A 12,889-nucleotide genomic window follows, 5' to 3' on the forward strand; every position below is an offset into this window, starting at 1 on the left:
CATCATCTGGCTCTCTGGTAACCTGGTCATGGCCAACACTGGCCAACACATGCCTGGAATAATTTTTAAAGTTAAATCCAAATTTCTGAACAAACTCATTCATATGTCCTGATATGTCTTTACACACAAGTAAGTAATTGTGGTTCAGACTCAAGTGTTTTGGTTAAATACATGTTTGTTACCTAAATATCAACAGTGCAATAACCATTATGGACATACAATAGACATTTCTATTTGACTTTGGAAGGGTGTAGACTTAATTGGTGCATTCATCATCTAGTGTCATCCCTAATTGTTCCTGAAAATGTTGCAGCGAACTGACTAATGTTCTATGATTTGATTTTCTATGATTTGATAATGGTGTTTGGTATAGAGTTCCAGGATTTTTCAAGAAATAACTTTATGTTTCAAAGTTTGGATGGAGCTTGTAAGTGTTGCACTGCCATGTATCTGCTCTTCCATCCTTCCTCCTGGCACTGGATATAGTTTTGGAAGATGCGGCTGGGGAAGCCTTTGTGAGATACTGCAATGTATTTTATAGATATTACTAGACTAGTGGGACCCATTGGGTCCCATTCTCACATGTGAGGCCTGGTCCTCCAACGCAATATTCCACCACTCGCGCATAGACCCCAACTGCGCAGGCGTGGCTGACGGGTTCCTGTTGTGACGCCCCTGATCCCCCCTCCTCCCCTCACCCACTCCACCCCCTTCCCCCCCCCCCCCCCCCCCCCCCACTCACTCCATCCCCCCATCAACCCCCCACCTCCCCCCCCCCCCCCCAATTCCACAGTGCTAGAACCAAACAAATTAATTATCATTCAAGTTCAAAGGTTTCAAAGTTCTTTTATTGTCACATGTACCGATTAAGGTGCAGTGATATGCAAATTACCGTACAGCCATATGGAAAAAAAAGCAACAAGATAACAACTACATAAAAGTCAACACAAACATCCACCACAGAAGATTCCCCACATTCCTCACTGTAATGGAAGGCAAACAGTCCAATTTTCTTTCTCTTTATTCTCCCACGGTCGGGGCAGTCAAACAATCCATCTGGGTGATCAAAGCTTCCGCAGCCAGCGATCGAAGCTCCCGCGTTGGGGCGGTCGAATCTCCTGCGGCTTGGAGTTCCCGAAGTTGGTCTGTGACTAGAGACCACGAGCTCTGTGATTTTAAGTCCGCAGGCACCCGTGGTGGAGCTCTCAAAAGTCGGGCTTCAGCAAAGGCCGTCAACACCTCTATGTTAGGCCGCAGTGCGGATGGAGATACAACACAGAAAAAATTGCATCTCCGTCGAGGTAAGAGATTAGAAATAGTTTCCCTCAACCCCCACCCCCCTCATAAAACAAGCTAAAAATAACTAATAACATACATTTAACACATACTAAAATAAAAGTGAATGAATGCCACAGCACCTGAACTGACTGCAAATCAACAAATGGCAAAAGAGGTGCACTAGTTTAGTTTAGAGATTCAGCGCGGAAACAAGCCCTTCGGCCCACTGGATCATCCCGTGACCAGCACTCACCCTGCACACTCGCACTATACTACACACTAGCGACCATTTCTAATTAACCTACGAGCCAGCACCTTTGGAGTGTGGGAGGAAACTGGTGGGTGAATGGAAATAGCTTCCAGATGAAACCCACGCAGTCACAGGGAGAACATACAAACTCCGTACAGACAACACCCGTAGTTGGGATCGATCCCAGGTCTCTGGCGCTGCGGGACATCAACTCTACCGTGGCACCACCGTGCTGACCATCCCACTAATCCACTGTGTAATCTAAATGTCAAACATACCAGAGTTAACCTGCACTCCACTTCCAATCATCCCTCACAACTCTTCTTGTGTATGCTTCAAGATTTAATAGCCAGAATAGAATAAACAAAGTGATATGGTGGATACCAAGGGGTGAAATAGCCTGGTTCAAATCCCAGCATCAGATAAATACACTAAAGCTTTCTCCAGATGCCAAGTGGCTTATCTCAAACAGACTTGTTCTTGTGATAACACACTCTACTGACAAGACTAAGGAGAAAATGATTGGAATTCCAGCACAAGCATCTCTGTGTCATTGTCAGCATCTCTTACAAGCTACCTCAAGCCACTGGAACATAGATCCATACAGCACGGATACAGGCCCAGCGACCCAAACTCGGCCATGGTCCAAGAAGCCCCATCCAAGCTAGATTCAGTCACTGAGTCAAACAGCACAGCAACACGGCCTTTGGCCCACCCTACCCATGCTGACTAAAGTGCCCCATCTACACTACACCCATTTGTCCCACATCCCTCAGCTTTGGCCCATATTCCTCTAAATCTTTCCTATTCATGTACCTGCCCAAATGCCTTTTAAATGTAACCACAATACTTGCCTCAACTACCTCCTGTGGTAGCTCATTCCATATGCACATCTAGCGATGCTGGCTGACCCACTGAGTTACTCCAGCACTAAGAAGGAAGGGACACACAGACTGTTGGCGGGGCAGCCATTACTGACGCCACCCGGTTGGGGATTACTGTCAAAGATCATCTCAGTGAAGCTTCAAACAGAAAAGGAACACAAGGTGAAAAGATTTCACTGTTTATTCGAGTATCTAGACGTATATATCAATACAGACAGTTGTTGTGCTTCAGTATACAGAGGTACAATGCAATTCTTAATATATATTCTACTCATTTACTGTTGTGCACACAGGGCAGCAGTGTCTCTTTCCACAACCATCATTGCATTCTGTGGCAGACTGCCTGTTTAGCAAAATTAAGAGGTTAATCAACAAATCTTTATTCACGTGTGGTTCAGCCGTCACTACTATCCACACCATTACCAATTATGCAGTGATCATAATTAACACTCCCAGCAATATTTTCTGCCTCAGAAGAATGCAGCAAAGCACAAGGTATACCCCAATGGTCTCAGAAGCAATCGCTTTAGATATTCAAGAACTGCTAATATTTTATATTTTGTGAAGGTGAAAATCTACAATTTTTTTTAAAACTTCCTTGAGACAATAGAATACAAAATGAATTTTCTCAAGGCACGATGTACAGTACTTATCATTTTAACCTCAATAGAGATTAATACAATATTACAGTACAATTTAATACAGCATTGAGACAAACCTTTGTGTTATTGCGAAAGGCAAGCTACATAGGAATGTCTAGGTATAGGCACAACATTATGCTTTTCTTAAAAAATAAAAGTGACTTTGTTCCATTGCAGAACCACCACCTACAGTACATTATTAGTTACTCTGTTTTATTTTAAAACCTAGGTCAGTATTTTGTAAGTCAAAGTGACACACCAACACAAAATGTACAAAGATCTATAAATGTGTAAAAATGAAAAAGTAAATTCCTACTTAAGGCATGTGCTTGATTTAAGTCTTCGTCTCACCATTTTGGTCAGCTATTGTTTTTGCCAGTCGGTCAGGCAATATAGGAGGGGGCAGAGGTTCAGAAGGCGGTTTTGTGTCAACTGTACTGTTGCTTTGTGAATCCTTGAGGAAAGTGCCCTGGTCTTCAGTAGGTGAAGCAGGAGTAGTGCTGTGGACAATAACTGTGGCCACCTCCGTCCCTGTGGACATTGGTGATTCAATGTTTATAGTCATAGGCTTTGGTGTTTCTTCTCCAGGATCATTTAAATCTTTGCTAAATTCAGATGGTGATTTCCTTTTGATCTTTATATACAAATTATCCTGTTCATCGTTAATTAATTCGCTTTTCTGGAATCTCCCAAAAAACCAGATAAAGAAACCAAAGAGAATAAATGCCAAGATGCTTGGGACAAACGCAAGACACTTGACTCCAAGTTTGACACCTGTATACCTGCTGTGCAAAAACATGTCACCATGAACATAGGTCCTGTTAGTCACTGTGTTAATATTAGTTGACCTCCATTCCCAATTTAGAGTGGTTTTGTTTAAATCCATTAATGTCTCCATATCTTCCACCGTGTAGATTTTTTGACCAGGTCCCACATACTGACCATATTCCGCTGGCTGGTAAAATATTTGGTTCTTCCACATATTCAGGTCCAAAATCAATACAAGAAAGATGATGCCATAGTTAAACCATTTACCTGCAAACAAATGTGATGAATAACAGTAAGATTCTCTTAGAAAACCCTGCTTAAAAACATTTTCTTCAAACTGACAAAAAACTGCGTTAATTTTTGCATCAATAAGGCAATTTTTATGTGCAAAATATGGATTGTCTCCAAAGAAATTAAATTATATGCATGCTCTATTCCACTAAAACATAAATATTTATTGAGAATTGTATGAAGCTTGATTTTTCTATCCATTAATGCAGCTCACTGTCTGAGTATTAAAAGTCTTACTTCAGATTGCCAATGTACACAGACTTTTCATTTGTCAGCTTTTTGAACTAAATCATATGCCCTTGCATTGCTGTCACTGGCAAGGAATATATCAACTATTTTGCATACAGCAAGGTCTTAAAAACAGTCATGACTTAAAAAACAGAGAATTTGCTCAGATAATGTGATTGCAGAGCTCAAGATTTATGGAGCCAGGGAAGTAGGGGATTGGCTTTGTTCTGCAGGATCCAAACCACTGTACTATGCCAGATGCCCAAAATGTGCAGGAATGCAAACTCCCTCAGGATGAAGGAGTCTTCTGCCACTGTGGCATTCATTAACAACCTGCGCTCACGGGAAGCCATGCTAGTAAATCCCAGTGCCACATGCTCCTCAGCCAAGAAGATGAAACAATCGATGAATAAGTGCAGTCCCTGTTGCAACAGTAAGCAACACATTAGGAAGTACAGTAGAAATCTGCTGCAGCTGCTTGAAAACTAGACGGTAGAGTCTGGGAATGGGCAAGCCTTTTCTCCTGCCTTGAAGCCTCCAACCCACTCAGACTGGCTAGTCATGGCCATAACAAAGCCTTTATAATGGAATGGCGCCAGCTGCATCACCCCATTTCGCACGTGTGCGGACGTGGCGTCCAAGGTCGAGAAGCCGAAGAAAAGAAGTAGAAGCCAAATAACCGAATGGAAACGAAGCCGAAACGCCAAATAACCAAAAGCGTACAAAGCAGAAACGTCAACAAACCGAAAGGGTGAGACGCCTAAAAGCAAACTACCTGAAAGGGCGGGACGCCTAAAAGGCAACTAACCAAATGGGTGGGACACCTAAAAGCAAACTAACCGAAAGACCCCTCTGCCGAAATTCCAACTCACCGAAAGGCTGTGTCGCCTACAAGCCAACTCGCTGAATGGCCGCTGGGCCGTAAAGTCAAATAACAGACACGACGCAGAGGGGCGGGACTTGTCAGCGATTGGTCCAGACACACGCGTCCATCACATCATTGGCCGATGTAGACGGGAGGTTGGGGGTCATTTTTCCGCACAAGCCATAGGTGACTGGGCACGCTGAACCCGAGCACCAAGTTGTAAGCGGCCGAAGGAGCGCATCCCTCGGGACAGCCCCCACTCTCCCACTGCCACGGACGCCCCCCACCTCATCTCCCCCATGTGGCCGCACTGTGATGGGCTGTGTGTCGGTCGGCTGATGGCGACAGTCGACTGATTGCTGCCGGTAGTTGGACTCCCAGATGGCCGGCGGTCAGGATTAATGCGCCGGATAGGCTGTTGAGCCAGGGTCGCCCCGGTGGCATCAGCCCCACTATCCCCCCCCCCTCCCCCGGTGGCATCAGCCCCACTATCCCCCCCCCCTCCCCCGGTGGCATCGCCCCCCCCCCTCCCCCCCCTCCCCCGGTGGCATCGCCCCCACTCCCCCCCCTCCCCCGGTGGCATCGCCCCACTATCCCCCCCCCCCCCCCGGTGGCATCGCCCATCGCTCCTTGGCGGCATCGCTCCTGCTATCCTCCCCGCCACCTCTAACATTTTTGTTTTTAAAAATCAGTAACTCTTTTTGATATTTAATGCCGACCCTGTCCTATGGGAAGGGCTTGCGGCAGCTGGTTACATAGTTGGAAGGTGCTGATCTTTCACCTCTGCTCCACCCGGCACTGCTGACACACAGTCCATCACAGTGCAGCCACACAGGGGAGACGAAGCGGAGGGCGGCCGTGACAGTGGGGGCTGTCCCGAGGGATGCGCTCCTTCGGCCGCTTACAACTTGGTGCTCAGGTCCAGAGTGCCCAGTCACCTATGGCTTGTGTGGGAAAATGACCCCCACCATCCCGTCTCCACCAGCCAGTGATGTGATGGACGTAGGGGTCTGGACCAATCGCTGATGTCCAGCCGCCGCAGGCAACGTCATGTCTGTTATTTGACTTTTCGGCACAGCGGCAATTTGGTGAGTTGGCTTGTAAGCGACGCAGCCTTTCGGTGAGTTGGTGTTTCGGCAGAGCGGCTTTTCGGTAAGTTTCCCCACTTTCGGTTAGTTGGCTTTTAGGCGTCCCGCCCTTTCGGTTAGTTGGCGTTTCAGCTTTGTTTCCGTTCGGTTTTTTGGCTTCAATTCTTTGCTTCGGCTTCTCGTCCTTCGACACCACGTCCGGGTAAAAGGGTGTCAGCAACTAAATGCCGGAAAAAGCATTGACCATTAGGTTTTGGAAGCTGTTTGAATTCTGGTGAATTCTGAAGTTGCTAATTCAAGCCTCCATCTTTAACAATCAATTAAAACCCATAAATTAATACAAAGTTACTTCAACTTGTATGATGATCATAGTTTGCAGCACTGAGCTCCAATTTTATGTTGTTAAGGCCAGAGCCAGTTGTGTCCAGAATAGTGATGCCACATCTGACATTGGACTAACATGGACAGTATTTGGAAGAGTAGAACACAATATGCTGGAGTAATCTAGTGGGTCAGGCGGCATCAGTGGAGGGAAAGGATAAGCCATGTTTCAGGTCGAGACTTTTAACTTCACTTTGGACGTTATGTCACTCAGGAATAATCAATCCAGGTTAAAGTTAATTCTGCGAGACATTTGCATTTTAAAATGGGCACTAATCAATCCATATTTTAGGTTCACAGTCAGTGACTAATATCTTGGCACTCATTTAGCACTAGAAGCTGTTCCTGTCCCTATCTTTGGACAGAATTCACCAATAACAATTTACCAAATACATTTGTTTCCACAAGATGAAAAACAAAATGAAAGTAACTTCAAATATCCAGCCAGTAACTTTTTAATCAGTATTCTAATCATAGCACATGCTCAGCACAGGAACAAGCCATTCAGCCCACCATGTCTGGGGTAAACATGAAACCAAACTAAACTAATCCCAACTACCTGCATATGGTCAATATCCCTCAATTCTCTGCCTGTTCATTTGTCTGTCCAATTGCCTCTTGAATGTCACTATCCTGTCTGCTTCCATCACCTCCCATGACAACATGTTGTCTGAGTACCAACTACTCCCAGGCTGAAACTTTGAACCATACATCTCCATTAAACTCCCCCATCTCACCTTAAATCCATGCCCTCCAGTACTTGACTGGGAAAAAGAGCCTGGCCATAGATGCTGCCTCACCCGCTGAGTTTCTCCAGCATTTTTGTCTACCTGGCCATCGATGCTATCTGTGCCTCTGATAATTCAATAAACTTCTATCAGGTTATCCCTCAGTCTCCAACCATCCAGGGTAAACAATCAAAGTTGGTCCACACTCTCCTTATTGCTCAAGCATTCCAAACCAGGCAACATCCTGGTGAACCTGTGTTGCATCCCTTCAAAGGCTCTGCACCCTTCCTACCATGTGGCAACCAGAACTGCGCACATTACTCCAAATGTACCCTATTATAGCCACAACACTACTTCCCACCTTATATAGTCAGTGCCCCAACTGATAATGTAAGCAAGTATGCCAAGGTCTTCTTAACCATGCTACCCACTTGTGTTGCCACTATCAGGGAGGAGCTATGTGCATCAATGCCATTTACTGCATACTTTCCTCTTGCATTATAATTGCATCTCAGGATGTCATTAAATTGGAAAGGCTGCAAAGAAGATTTTGAGGTTGTTACTGGGAATGGAGGGTTTGAGTTATAAGGAGGGGCAAGAATAGAAGCTGGGATGTAATGTTAAAATTGTACAAGGCATTGGTGAGACCAAATCTGCAGTATGGTGTACAATTTTGGTCGCCCAATTATAGGAAGGATGTCAACAAGAGTACAGAGGAGATTTACTAGAATGTTGCCTGGGTTTCAACAACTAAGTTACAGAGATAGGTTGAATAAGTTAGGTCTTTATTCTCTGGAGCGCAGAAGGTTAAGGGGGGACATGATAGAGGTCTTTAAAATGATGAGAGGGATAGGCAGAGTTGATGTGGACAAGCTTTTCCCTTTGAGAATAGGGAAGATTCAAACAAGAGGACATGACTTCAGAATTAAGGGACAGGAGTTTAGGGGTAACATGAGGGGAAACTTCTTTACTCAGAGAGTGGTAGCGGTGTGGAATGAGCTTCCAGTGGAAGTGGTGGAGGCAGGTTCGTTGGTATCATTTAAAAATAAATTGGATAGGCATATGGATGAGAAGGGAATGGAGGGTTATGGTATGAGTGCAGGCAGGTGAGACTAAGGGGAAAAAAAAGTTGTTCGGCACGGACTTGTAGGGCCGAGATGGCCTGTTTCCGTGCTGTAATTGTTATATGTTATATGGTTATAAGATAGGCTAGGATTGTTTTTTGCCTGGAGCATAGGAGGTGAAGGGTGACCTTATAGAGGTACATAAAATCACAAGGGGCAATGATGAGGCGAATAGCCACAGTATTTACACCAGGATAGGGAAGTCTAAAACTAAAGGGCATAGGTTTAAGGTGAAAGTTGCAAGATTTAAAAGGGACCGGAGGGCTGATTTCTAGAGGATTGTGAGTACATGGAGCAAGCTAGCAAATAAAGTGGTAGTTGCGGGTACAATTGCAATGTTTAAAAGACATTTGGACCGGTTCTTGGATAGGATAGATTTAGAGGGATACTCTCCAACTGCAGGCAAATGGGACTAACTCTGGAAGGAGACTAGATTAGCATGGACAAGATGGACTGAAGCTCTATCACTATATTTGACCTCCCAATTATACACCTCACACTTATCCAAATTAAACATAATCTGCCATTTACATGTCCAAATTTCCAACTGCTCTATACCCTGCTGCATCATTTGACAGCCATTCTACAATTCCACCTACTTTTATGTCTCATAGAATCAATTATTACACCAAACAGTGAGTAAGGGCAGTTATATTCTCCAGTCAGCAGGATAATAATTAATTGGACATAATTCAGTACTAAGTTTAAGCATTTCTATTACAAATCCTACCTCCACTATTTTCTACATAGCGTTCGTACCTGTGATACAAATGGTGTATTCATTCTTGAATAACTTCTTGAAGTGAGGCAGTCTTAATTGAATATGTGAGGTGGAAAGACCAGGAAGATTGATTTCCAAATTTCCCATAAACTGTGGAAACTCCCAATCCTAAGAAAAGAAAACACAAATAATTGTCACCAAACTATTGAATAATTTAGTGGATATGATAAATGAGAAACCTATTCAGATGCCCTGAAATCCTTGTTTCATATTGTTCTTCTATTGAACATATTAAAATATGAGATGCCTGTCCCTAGTGACACCTCCATTTTTGATTGCTCCTTGTATTCCTTCTGGTTAATTGTATTTTTTTAAATAAATAATTTACTGCGCCAATAACTCTATACATACTTTTCATATCGAGACAAAATATTGTCTTAGTCCAAAGTGTTAATGAACTTATAAAGTCCATTCTAAAGGACTTTTTTTGAATAATTATACTGAAATATTTCAGTATATCATCACTCAAAATTATGAATCAACATACAGCAAAGTAATCATTTTTTCATTTGTTTCAATTAGTCAGAATTGTCAATTAACCAGAAATGTTAGATACCTCCCCAGGTGCTCCTTTGCGATTGGAATAATCTTGGATTAGTATTCCCATAAATTGATGAGCATGTTACATTTTTCAAGAATGCTTCAAGGGTGGCCCACTGGAAATTGTTCAATGCATTGGACTCTATGAGGAGTCTTTCCATTAGGAGTAATGATATCAGGCAAGCAAATAATGCAATCCAGTCACTGGAGCTGGTTGAGCATGATCAGCAGTCTCAGTGTTGGGGACTCTGCTCCAAGCGATGACACTCTCGTTGATTTGTCTACCCTGCAGTGGATTTGGAAGATTCTGAACAGGCAGCATTGATAATACTCCTCCAACATTTTGAGGTGGCTACTACAGATTGTCCATGTCTGGAAAACATACAGGTGGGCAGAGATCACTGTTACTTGGTACATCTTGAACTTGGTGCTAGGGTTGAGGTTTCGAATCTTCAAACACTCTTTTTCTCTGACAGTTGGCACATTGAAGGGAATAATGAATTGCACCAACAATGTCAGCCTTAATTAAGTGGATAAACCAGGAATATGAAAATTAATTCACATTATTCAGGGACTCATCATGGTTACTTCCAGGATTATTTAAAGCAAACATCAACTACTTGTATGTTAGTTACTGGTTTATTTCTGCTGGATATTGATAGATTCTAGAGTTGATATTCCAGAGCTAACAAAATCTAATGTGTGCAGGCAGGCATGGAAAGACCGACTTCAAAGTGTAAGCACAAACCTGTTGTTTCTTGACTTAGGCCTGAGTCTATGTGTCCATGATTCCGCTGTAAGCAAGATTTTTCATTGTACTGTATCACACCGTATGTACATAGGACAATAAACCAGGCTCCACTTGAACTGACTTGACTAGGATTCTCCAACACACATTGTGCTTGACACGCAGCAGCACTGGGAGAATGAGACGAGGGCATGCAGGGAGGGACAGGTTGTTAAAAGATGAGCAGATAAGCAATCTGCTGGAACCCATCCTCGCATCTGGGGATTAATTCTCGTCCTCAAACTCTGCAGGAAACAGTGTGAGGCATCTGTGCTGTAGTATAGTTGTGATCATTGAAATCTGCCAACTACTACAACAGCATTGCACCTCCCCACTTACATAGTGCAAACTGGTTTTAGGAAGAGCAAATTGGGTTAGTTTCTTATTGTGCTCCTTTTTCATAAGTGCAGCCACACAACAGTGCTGGCTGCCTGCTGCAATGTTGGCAACTATCAGGCACCATGGCGTTGATTTGGTTTTGGCAGAAGAACCAGCAGACACGGGTTAGTCCTTCATTGAATTGTGGGGTATATTGAATTTAATGATCCCATCAAATGTTTTATTTAACTGAAGGCCCAGGTCCATTTATTTACACAATTACAAGCATATTGGATTTGTGAGAACTCAGCCCAAAAATCTGGCTTCCTGCTGTCTCCGTCATAATTCTTCCAATGTAACTACATTATGTAGTTACAATTAGATATGGCATGTGGAGTAATCTCTCCAGCTCCAAAAGGTGCAGAGGCAATTATAAAACTGTCCCAAAATTCCAAATGACGGCAATGTCCATTGGCAAATACTTCTATTACAGAGAGAGAAGCAGTGCCTTACAGACAAATTATCTACACGTCAGCTTAGGAAAGGAGCCCCAAAAATATTCTTCAACCATTTGAACAGCTTGGTAAAGAATACAGACAGAATCAGGAAAATGAACATAATAAGAAATGCCATCAACTACACATTACATTAATGTACACCAACCAAATTATTAAACCTGGCAATCTGACCTGAAACCTACCTTGATGTATCAAAGCTATCTAGCAATACATTTAAGAAATAATAATATTGCTTGCACTGAAGCTGAAAATGAAGGATAAATCTAAGAATTCAAAATTGAGGCTTGCTACAGGTTACTATGAATAGATATATAACCAATGCAAACATGCTTTTTTTTAATTGAGCAGCAATCTGGCCAATAGACTTATGATCGATGCAAACATACTTGATTTTACTAATCAGCAATCTGGGAACTGTTCAGGATTTCTTCATTTCCCCCAGCAATTCCTATTGTATTCCGTGAGTATGCACAGTTTCTGCAGTTGCTTTCTGCAGTACCGTTTGATTTTTATCCCCCCTTCCTATCATCTGCCATTACAGTTTGATAAAGACCAATGGAACCTCTGTCAATCGGCCTCTCTCAGAGACATTTCTGACAGGATTTCTGTGTTGAAATTGATTTTTTAATCCCTATGATCTAACTTTTCTTCAGATCAACATGGGAAGTGTGTAGGTAAAGTAAGATCATTAGTATAAACAGGACCATAAAAGTAATATCTGACCAGCATTTCAGCAGCAAGGCTATTAGCTCGCTAATCTTGCTGTGACATGTGGAAGTCCAGAAATTACATTTAGTGTATTCCACTTTCCCTGAGAGCATGATGAGCATACCCTTCAGAAATTACTGTTCTTTGTTTTGTTTAGTTTAGTTTATGCATTTTAGTAATGCATTTAGTTTAGTAATGCATTTCGTTGTAATGCATTTCGTTGTCTCTGTACTGTACACTGACAATGACAATTAAAATTGAATCTGAATCTGAATCTGAATCTTTAGATACAGCACGGAAACTTGCCCTTCGACCCACTGAGTCCACGTCGACCAGCGATCCCATACACCATCACTAATTAACCAACAAACCTGTACATCTTTGGAATGTGTGAGAAAACCCACGCAGTTCACAGGGAGAACGTACAAACTCCATACAGACAGCACCTGTAGTCAGGATTGAACCCGATCTCTGGCGCTGTAAGGCAGCAACTCTACCACTGTGCCACCATGCCACCTGTGCCATTCTGAAGAGACCTTGATGTACTTACAAGCTACTCTTATTATTTAAAGAACTATGCTTTGTTTCAATGGGGTGTGCTTTTCCTTAGTGACCAACTATGCTAAAATTACTAGCTATAAATCATTCTGGCCAGTAATTTTGTTTTAACAATGTGGATGGGCATTCCCCAAGGCTCAATTTATGACATGA

The 12,889-nt window shown here is 42.9% G+C and overlaps 1 protein-coding gene across 2 annotated transcripts in view; it reads right to left on the reverse strand.

Annotated features, from left to right (window-relative positions):
- Nucleotides 1-914: 914 nt before the first annotated feature.
- The window catches only part of tmem117 (transmembrane protein 117), a 269,354-nt gene continuing 257,379 nt past the window's right edge, over nt 915-12,889 (reverse strand). For both annotated transcript variants that reach the window (XM_055650707.1, XM_055650708.1), the window contains exons 7-8: nt 9,286-9,415; nt 915-4,088 (exon numbers count right to left, since the gene is read on the reverse strand). In XM_055650707.1, coding sequence (XP_055506682.1) covers nt 3,388-4,088; nt 9,286-9,415 — 831 coding nt within the window. In that variant the 3' untranslated portion in view covers nt 915-3,387. The remainder of the gene's footprint in view (nt 4,089-9,285; nt 9,416-12,889) is intronic.

Source organism: Leucoraja erinacea, chromosome 19, assembly GCF_028641065.1.
Source record: "Leucoraja erinacea ecotype New England chromosome 19, Leri_hhj_1, whole genome shotgun sequence".
Taxonomy (NCBI): domain Eukaryota; kingdom Metazoa; phylum Chordata; class Chondrichthyes; order Rajiformes; family Rajidae; genus Leucoraja; species Leucoraja erinaceus.